This window comes from Heterocephalus glaber, unplaced genomic scaffold, assembly GCF_053883595.1.
Source record: "Heterocephalus glaber isolate CG9 unplaced genomic scaffold, H.glaber_assembly_v1.0 deba00001610, whole genome shotgun sequence".
In the NCBI taxonomy this organism is placed as follows: domain Eukaryota; kingdom Metazoa; phylum Chordata; class Mammalia; order Rodentia; family Bathyergidae; genus Heterocephalus; species Heterocephalus glaber.
In genome coordinates this window covers 24406898-24417266 of record NW_028258381.1, presented here as the reverse complement: position 1 = coordinate 24417266, position 10369 = coordinate 24406898, and the positions used below count along the sequence as shown (strand labels likewise).

Genomic DNA, 10369 nt, shown 5'->3' with positions numbered 1-10369 from the left:
CTGATGTACTGAATAAAAGGTGCAGTAAGCTGGGGGCTTTCGTCTTTGCCGCCCAGAGCAGCACTGATCAGGCCCAAAGCTCAGCTTCTCAAAGTCTCACTTTTTCTGCCTTTCCTGTATAATAAGTCAATTTGCCTAGTGCTGTCGTGGGTCACAGGAGACTAGGACTTACTGTAGAGGTTCTAGTAACATCCCCTGTTCCTGTTCCCTATAACAAAATACAAGAAAATAGCTGGGTGTGGTGGTACACATCTGTAGTCCCAGCTCCATGGGGAAGCCGAGGCAGCAGGATTGCAAGTTTGACCCCAGCCTGGACAAATTAGAACCTTAGCAAGACCCAATCTCAAAATAAAAAACTAAAAAGGACTGGTAGGGGGGAGTTCTGTCCAAAGGCTCTGGGCTCAGTCTCCAGTACTGCAACACACACACACACACACACACACACACACACACACACACCCCAAAACAAAACAACAAATGAGCACAGTAAAACTGGGAAATCTGACTAGGATTGGTAGATTGTATCCATGGTTATGGTGCTAAACTGTAGTTTTAAAAAATGATGGCATCAGGAGGAATTGAGCGAAGAGCACAAGGGATCTCTGTAGTTTTTCTTATAACCATATCATGTGCAATTTAACCAATAAAAATTTCTCCAAAATAGGGAATTTAAAAGAAAGCATGTAAAATATGATCTCATTTATGTAAAATTACATGTTTATCTATGTAGTGCATAGAGAGATGTAGGAAAAGATGGTCACCAAAATGTTAAGAGTTTACCCTGGTGGTAAATCTTGAGTCACTACTCTTTTTGAATCGTTGTTAGTTCATTGTTCCATCCTTCTCAGAATTCCTGTGGCCAGGCCCCAGGCACTTCATAAGCACAGCCCCAGGGCCTACAGAAGCACTCAGGTGGGACAGATGAAGGAGAGGAGTAGGTCCACCTCATTCCGGACAATGAGCTTCCCCGGGTGAATGTTGTCCGGCAGGGCCAGGCTGGAGGTCATTTCCCAGGCGTCCACAAAGGCCACACGGAGACCAGAAAAGGCAGCTCGAAGGAGCCGGTTCACCTGGAGGGTGAACCAGTCGCTGCCATACACGGATTTGTAGCCAGTGTTGGCCAATTTGATGACCACAAGAGTACTGGGTTCCCGGGCCAGCAGGGCTGTCACAGCGGCCCGAATCCCTGCCAGGCGTCGCACAAAGATGGACGGAGGGAAGGTGGTGAAGTGGGCTCCCAAGCCCAGCACCACCACGGTGTGGGGACCCCCAGCCAGGCCTGCCAGCTCCCTGACCACTGAGTGCAGGGAGGCCACTGGTGTGCGGAGAGAGCGCAGGGGCCAGCTGTGAGCCCGCCAGTGCAGCACTATGCCCCGAGTAGTGTCCACGGCCATCAGGGGCCCCACCTGATATGTGACATGTAGATTCACTGGCTTCAGGGCTGTTGGGAGGGAGACAGATTTCATAAGTTAACATGGGGCTGCGTATCATCCTCCAGTACAAATACAAGTTCCTGTTCCTGCTTGTTCCTCAGGACACAAGGTTTTTCTTCCTAAACTCTAATGCCTCTCCCCATGGATGTCACTACTATCCATCCAAAGTCCTTTTCAGTTTGCTTCCTTTTTTCCTTTTTTATTTTTTGTGGTGGTGGGGTTCAAACCCAGGGCCTCAAACATACTAGGCAAATGCTCTACCACTGAGCTACACACAGCTCCTTTTTGCTTGTAAACCTGTACAGCATTTGACTTTCATATTCTGAGTGTTCTCTTCTGAAAACTGTTTTCCTTCTACATTATCCAGTTTTTTTCTCTCTTTCTGATTATTCTTGGCTCACTAGTTTGCTTCATGTTTTCCTTGCCCTTTGTAAAGGAAAAGTATTCTCTAAAATTCTGTCCCTATTGTCTGCTTTTTTTTTTGGTACCAGGGATGGAACTCAGGAGACCTTGCACTTGTGAGGCAGGCATGGCAGCACTGAGCTAAATCCCCAGCCTTCATCTGCTTTTCTTTACGGCCTACCTTGTGGGGAATTCGTTCACTTCTATGAATGCTTTTGTCTAAGACCTGTTAGTGTCCTGAGCTGTGGTTCCACACTTCCAAAGGCCAATCAACATTTTTGAGTATTTCACTGTTGCCTTGAATGCAATATGGATAAAATGAAGCTATAATATCTACACGAATCTTGCTACTTTCTGAACTTCCCTCATTCCCCCAAACCAGCTAGCTATCATTTAAGTGACTTTCCAATATTTTATCCCCCACCCCAGCTTTTCATGGAGAAGCCCTTTGTCAAATCTGATGTCTCTCTGGGTCTTAAAGTCTAATCATTCATCAAGTCCTATTTGTTCTTCATTTTTAAGAATTTCAATGTCCAAATCTCGCATCCAACTTTTAGTTTAGGTTTTTTTTTTTGGTACCCGGGATCGAACTTGGATCCTTGCGCTTGCGAGGCAGGTGGCGGAACCACTGAGCTAAATCCCCAGCCCCTAGTTTAGGTTTTTAATTATTCTCATATTTATCTAATAATATTCCACAGCAACACAATGAGATGTCATCTATCTCACCAGTATTGTTTTGGGTTCTTGTGCATTTGATGGTTAAAAGGGCACTGAAGTCCTTTCCCTTGTGGAGGTTACGGTCTCGTGGGAGAGACAGGTGTTCCCTGGTATAGCTAGAAGGTTGGGATTACGAGGGACTGAAAGATTGTTAATGTTTCTAGACCATGATAAGTGACACAAGACAAGATGATGCAGGCAGAGTCAGATCATGCAGTACCGAGTAGATCCTGTTTGTGGTTTTGATGTTTGTACCAAGGGAAAGCAGAGTCCATTGAATGTAAGTAACATGATTTCTGGAAGTTCTAACCAGAGAAGTTAGGCAGGGAAAAGTATGGTAGTGCATGCCTGTAATCTTGGCACCCGGGAGGCTGAGGCAGGAGGATCTCAAGTTCAAGCCCAGCTTGGGCAACTTGATTTAAAGAGAGACTGTCTCAAAGTAAAAAGTTAAAGAAAGGAATAGGGATGTAGCTCAGTTGGAGGACCCTGGGTTCAATCCTCAGTATCTCAATCAATTGATCAATCCATCAATAGATTACATCCAAATTGGAAGGGTGAAACATTTACAGCATGGATAAAATACTGGGCCCAAAAGTGAATATCATAAAATTACAAAAGATATAAATTATATATACTCCCTACTCACAATGCAAATATATTAGAAACCAATAACAAAACATTCTTGATAGATATACCATGTTCATAGATATCTCAGTTGGAACTAAAGTCACTGCAAATTTCATATAATCAATTAAAATCCCAACAGGAATTTTTTCCTGAAATTCCAGATTGAATAAAATATATGGAAGTGTTAAAAGCCAAAAAAGTCTGCCAAGACTGTTTTAAAGCATAACATAAAAAAAGTATAGGTCTTGTCCACCAAAACTCCATAATTATTACAAAACTGTAAGAATAAAGACTGGTGGTGTGGGTCCTGCATAAATAAGTGAATTCACTAAACAGAATAGACAGCCCCCAAACAAGCCAACCTACCCTCATTCATGATTTATTCACTGAAGAATTAGGGGGACAGGAAGGATTGCTCAATCAATGGTGCCAAGCAGTCAGTGTCCAAAATTTAAATAGAAGGCATTCGTTCATAAGGAACAAGAGAAATTTGAACTAAAACACACTGATCCACTACTATATACCCATAATTTTTGCCCAAATTGAAAAATGGTAATATTAAACGGTGGCAAGAATGTGGATCAATGAGAGTTGCTGGCAAAAAGGTAAGGTAGGTGTGTGTGTGTGTGTGTGTGTGTGTGTGTTACTAGGGATTGAACTTGAACTACATCTCCAGCCTTTTTTAAAATTTTTTATTTTTGGGGGTACTGGGGATCAAACTTGGGTCCTTGCACTTGCGCAGCAGGTGGCGAAACCACTGAGCTAAATCCCCAGCCCTTTTATGTTGTATTTTGAGACAGGGTCTTGCTAAGTCACTAAGTGCCAGAGGCTAGGCTCAAACTTGCAATCCTCCTGCCTCAGCCTCCCAGAATGCTGAGATTCCAGACACATTCAATGAACCCTGGCTTAAAATCACTTTTTATAAATTGTTAGAATCTCCTAAATCTTATACTCTCTCTGTGGCCAGAAAAACCACCACAGAAGTATACCTTGAAGAAATGCATGCTCATCTGGACTATAAAGTAACACGTGCAAGAATGTTTATAGCAATACTTTTTATCAATAGCTAAATGTGTACAGATAATGTAATAAAATCATACCATGCTCCTGTGAAAAGGATGATCTACCATTGCATGAGAGAATATGGCTGCATCTTAAATACCTTATATCAAGAAAGGAAGCAATTCCAACAGAATTCATAACATAAGTTACCATTTACATAAAGTTCAAAATCAGGCAAAATTCACATATATTGTTTAGCAATGTCTAATAAAGCAGCAAAACTATATAAAAACAAAGGTATAGGTTATAAAAAAAAGTTAGAATAATGGGTATATCTGGATAGAGAGAAAGAAGGAATTGTAACAATAGTGAAATGGTTGGAGGAACTTCTAGAGTTGAATGACTTGCTTTTTTTCTTTTCTTTCTTTCTTTTTTGTTTGTTTGTTTGTTTGTTTGTTTTTTGAGACAGGGTTTCATTGTGTAGTTCAGGCTGGCCTTGAACTCGTTATGTAGCCCAGGCTGCCTTCGAACTCATGGCAATTCTTCTCACTCAGCCTCCCAAGTTCTGGAATTATAGGGGTGTGCCACCACACCAGGATCACATCCCATTTTGGAGGGTAATACTTACAAATGGTAAGGATACGCTTGCATCAGAAGGGAGGTAGTGCCTAGATACCTCTGCTTTTTTGCAATATGAGCATGTATTGATAACTGTTTCTATTTTTTAGATTTAAAAAATTATATTAGTACGTTTTCAGTACACAATGATTACATTCATCATGGGGAGTTGGTACACGGATCTAACACATCTTAATTCTTTCTACTTTACCTTCTCCTCTCCTCCCTGCTCCTCTCTCTACCTCTTGGTCCCCTTCTCATCTGCAAAAGATCCATCTATATAATTATTTTTAGATCCGTCAGTTCACTAGGAGCTATGGAATTGTCATATTCTGGGTTATCATTCCTTCTTTTTAGATGGATCCATCTTATAGAAAGAAATTTGCCTCACCAAATATTTGGTTGTACAGGAAAGACGGAAGAAAGACTTGATTCTTTTCCTTTATCATTTCTTAAAATAAGGACTTGGTTGCCAAAAATTCTCCAAAATGTTATCCTTATCATTCCTGGATTTGGACACATCTGTGTGTTTCAATCCTCTGTAGTTACTGTCCTCACTGATGCTCCCAATGTTTCCCTTTTTTGCTTCTTCAAGTCAGCTTTTGGAGTCTTTTGATACAACCACACTTACTGATAAAGGGGTCTTTAATTTCATTCAGCAGTTTTATTGTTACTTCTAATAGTGATGCGGTTACTTTGGTATTACTTTTTTAAAAACACGGTCAGATACAGCAAATAAGTAAAATCTCTTAAGATTTTTCAATGTAGGAGAAATGGATACAACTATAAGCTCAAATAAATAAACATACATTCTAAAATAAATTGTAGTGCACACTTCTAATCCTAGCACTCTGGCAGGCTGAGGTAGGAGGACTAAAATTTGGAGCCCAGCCCAGGCAACATAGGGACTTAGTGAGACCCTGTCTCAAAATTTAAAAAAAAAATTAAAAATAGTTGGGGAGGGCCAGGGATTTAGCTCAGTGGTTTTGCTGCCTGCTGTGCAAGCGCAAGGACCTGAGTTCCATCCCTGGCACCAAAAATAAATAAATAAATAGAATAGAATAGAATAGAATAGAATAGAATAGAATAGAATAGAATAGAATAGTTGGGGATGTAGCTCAGTGCTAAGCCCTGAGTTTAATCCCCATTACAGCAAACAAGCAAAGATACAAAGATATCCATATGAATGTCATGATTTTTAATTTATCTATGTATGTATCACCTCTCTATATCATTTGTCTGCTGAGTGACCTAGAAACATGTCACTCAATAATAATAACCACTTACTGTGCCCAGATATGCATTTCTAATTCCTCACAAATACTCTGAGAATGGACAGATTCCAAGCCTGGGGGTGAATAAGTACAATTTGTGTCTGGGACACTTTGTGCCAGAAACCAAGTGAGCTTTTAATGTGAAAGTTACATCAAAAAAGACACGGGAGGGCCAGGGATTTAGCTCAGTGGTTCCGTCGCTTGCCTTGCAAGCTCAAGGACCCGATTTCAGTCCCCGGTACAAAAAAAAAAAAAAAAAAAAAAAAGACACAGGACCCCACTTGGCAAACATTGTGAAAATTTGATTATTAGAGAAAATGACGCTACTGGCTCAATTACACTAAATTTTTTAAAAAATCCTGTGTTCACAATGATACTCAAAAAAGAAAAGCCAGGGCCAGAGATTTAGCTCAGTGGTTCTGCCACGTGCCTTGCAAGCACAAGGTCCCGAGTTCAATCCTCAGTACCAAATAAAAGCATAAAGTCTTTTGTCACCATTTGAAGCAACTCTTAAACCTGCTCTTTTCTTTGTACATTGGTAATTAAAAGGGAATACTGCCAGGCATGGTGGTGCATGCCTATAATCCCAGCACTTGGGAGGCTGAGGCAGGAGGATTGCTGCGAGTTTGAGGGCAGCCTAGGCTACATAGTGAGTTCAAAACCAGGCTAAACTACCTAGGGAGGCCCTGTCTCAATAAGAGGGGTGGGCAGACACTACATATATTAAATTTCTAGGAAGAATTATGTTTTGGACTAACCTGTTAGCCAAGTTAATGAAAGAAAGTATTATTTTACAAAAGAAGGCTAGCAAGGGCCAGGGATTTAGCTCAGCGCCACCACGCCTGCCTCACAAGTGCAAGGTCCTGAGTTCAATCCCCAATACTGGAAAAAAAAAAAAGGAAGGCTAGCAAGTAAATGTAGAAGAAACAGAGTTACAAAATCAGTATTTTGCAACCTTTTCAAAATGATTGATTCAGGCAGTCATAATCACTGTTTTAAAATCAGTAGGAGCATAGTTAATGGGGATTTCTTATAGTTTACACAGTGCCAAAATAATACTGCATAGATTCTTTTCTTCTCCCAAGGGAAAAACAGGGGTGTACCAAGTTAGGAGTAAGATTTTATCAGTTCACCCAGGCAGTCTCAGTATCACTGATGATAGACAACCAGATATTGCTATTTTTCCATGTGCTGCAGAGTTTATAACATCACCTATGCAAAGGTTTAAAATGAATCTAAATTCCAATATTCAGAAAATACCAGAATTAGAAGGCAGACTAAATGTCACTGTCCTGAAACAATCACACAAATTTGAACATGTAACATTTGACAAGACAACTCTCACTGACTCTAAATGTAAAGAAACCAACGGACAAAATCAGGTCCTGGAATGGATTTTGGCCGTGAAAAAACCCAACACAATTCTATCCTTGGCATTTACCCAAAGAACTTGAAAACTTATTTCTGCACAAAACCCTGCAAATGGATGTTTGTAGAAGCCTTATTTATAATTGTCATAACCTGAAAACAACCAAGATGTCCTTCAGCAGGTAAGCAGGTAAATAAACAATGACACATCCAGTCAAGTCTACAAAGAAACGAGCCATCAAACCATGAAATAACATGGAATAACTTACATGTGTATTACTAAGTCAATGAAGTTAATCTGGAAAGGCTGCACGCTGTAATGATTCCAATGATATGACCTTCTGAAAAAGGCCAAATTATGGAGACAGTAAAAAGATTGGCCAGGAAGTGATGGGAGGAGGAGGTAAAAGAAAGAGAAGAGAGGATTTTTAGAGCAGTGAAAATACTCTACATGATGCCATAATGGTAGATATGTGTCATTATGCATTCATCCAAACCCATAGAATGTACAACACCAAGAGTGAATCCCAATGTAAGAAACTATGGACTTCAGACAATTATGATGGGTGATAATGACTGTAGGTTCACCCATTATAACAACTGTACTACTCTAGTGGAAAATGTGCTTTATGTGGCAGGATATGTATGTGTTGGGGGAAACATATGGGAAATCTCTGTATCTTTCTCTCAGTTTTTCTGGGAACCTACTGCTCTTAAAAAAATAAACTTTTAGAAAAATTCTATAGGCTTTGAAGGAGCAGAGGAAATTTGTTGATGAAGTGAATATTAAATCTAAGAAACTATTATTTATCTTGTTAGGCGTGACCATCTTATTTTGGTTGCATATAAAATATTCATTTAAAAAGATTTATATTTAATATTCAAGGTGAAATGTCATATCTTAGCCTACAACACTTTTTGTGTGTGTGCGTGGTACTGGGGATTGAATCCAGGACCTTCTCACTGAGCTACACCCCCAACCTTTTTGTATTTTTCAGTCTGACACAGGATCTTTTTTTTTTTTTTTGTACCGGGGATCAAACTCGGGTCCTTGTGCTTGCGCAGCAAGTGGCGAAACCACTGAGCTAAATCCCCGGCCCACAGGATCTTGGTAAGTCACTAAATTTCCCAGGCTGGGCTCCAACATGAGATCCCCCTGCCTCAATCTTCCAGAGTGCTGGGATTTCATGTTTGCACCACCACACCCAGCTCTAGATTTTTTTTCAACAGAAAATTTCACTCTCTGTGTGGATATTTATTTTGCTAGTTGTTCTCTAAGTCTTTCTACTAGTTTATGCCCAATGAAGTAGGTGTCATGGTTTACATCTAGGATGTCCCCCAAAGGCCTCATGTGTCCAGAAGTGGGGCTTTTGGAGGTGACTAGATCATGGGTGCACTGTACCCATCAGTGATTTAATCCAGGTATGAGCTCAAAGCTAAATGTGCTGTTTGGAGGTGGGGTCTGGTTAGAAGAGGCGGGTCCCTGGGGGCCTGACTTGGGGAGATTTATCTTCCCTTTGCTCTCTGCTTCCTGGTCACCGTGATGTGAGCAGCCTTCCTCCATGACAGGGCCTTCCCCATGCTGTTTCTGTGTTTGAGCCTGCTGACCATGGACTGAAACTTTTGAAATTGCGAGCCAAAATAAACCTGTCCTTTAAGATATAGGTATCCAGTGTTGTGTCTCAAAGATGAACAAAGTGACTAAGGTGATAGAAATCTTGAATAAAGGTTTTTATTGTTGCTGTTTACTGCTGTATCCCTGCCACCTAGAAGAGTGCTTGGATAAATGTTCAGAATGTAATGGAAAATCGCTTGTCAAACTAAGAAGTGAGGTAATTATAACTTGAACAAGAAATGATAATCAACAGGGCCCAACACCAAGATTACCCAGAAGTTGGAATGCTCTGAAAAGGACTTTAAAGCAGCCAGCATAAAAATGCTTGAGTAAGTCACTATGAACACTGCAAACTTATCAGTGAAGGTAAAATTTAAAAGACCAGCGTCCTGAGGTGTTGGCAAGCACATACACCAATGGTGGGACTATAAAATGGGACTAGTGTGGAGAACGGTTTGGCAGGTGTTTTTTTTTTTTTTTTTAATGAAATGTGATTTGATACAAAATACAGAGAATGTTTAAATTTTTAAAAATTATTACAAGCCAGGTGTGGGGGTGCATGCCCATAATCCCAGCACTTGGGAGGCTGAGGCAATAGGATCACTTCGAGTTTGAGGCCTGCTTGGGGTACATAGTGAGTTCAGGGCCAGCCTGAACTAGAGAGCAAGACTATGTCAAAAAAAACCCCAAAAACAAAAAAGAGGCCAGGGATTTAGTGGTATCAAACCTGTCTCAAAAGTGCAAGGTCTTGAGTTCGATCCTGAGTACCAAAAAAAAAATTATTACAGTAAAAGACACATTGCTGGGCCGGGGATTTAGCTCAGTGGTTCCATAGCCTAACCCGCAAGTGCAAGGACCCGAGTTTGATCCCCGGTATCAAAAAAAAAAAAAAAAAAAGACACATTGCTATTAATCCCCCTCAAATTACTCCATCTCACTTCAAACACACTTCTCCCATATTCTTGCCTTTTTTTAAGCGTTTTTAGTGACACTGTCATGGCTGCCTTGATATTCTGAATCAACTTTAAATGTTTAATGATCATTTTGACTTTGGGGAAGAGCCAGAAGTCGCATGGTGCCAGATCTGGCAAATAAGGTGGATGAGTACTCACCATCATGTTTTGGTTTTTTTTTTTAATTTAATTTTTAATTTTTTAGGTACTGGGGATTGAACTCCGGACCTTGTGCTTGTGAGGCAGGCAGCAGCACCACTGAGCTAAATCCCCCGCCCTCACCATCATGTTTTTACAAGGATATATATATATATATATATATATATATATATATATATATATATATTTTTTTTTTTTTTA

At 40.3% G+C, this 10369-nt stretch overlaps 1 protein-coding gene across 4 annotated transcripts in view; it reads right to left on the bottom strand.

Moving 5' to 3' along the window:
* Positions 1-684: 684 nt before the first annotated feature.
* LOC110343834 (NXPE family member 3-like) overlaps positions 685-10369 on the bottom strand; it is a 32175-nt gene continuing 22490 nt past the window's right edge. For all 4 annotated transcript variants that reach the window (XM_004840219.3, XM_087195791.1, XM_087195792.1 and 1 more), the window contains one exon: positions 685-1441. In XM_004840219.3, coding sequence (XP_004840276.2) covers positions 909-1441 — 533 coding nt within the window. In that variant the 3' untranslated portion in view covers positions 685-908. The remainder of the gene's footprint in view (positions 1442-10369) is intronic.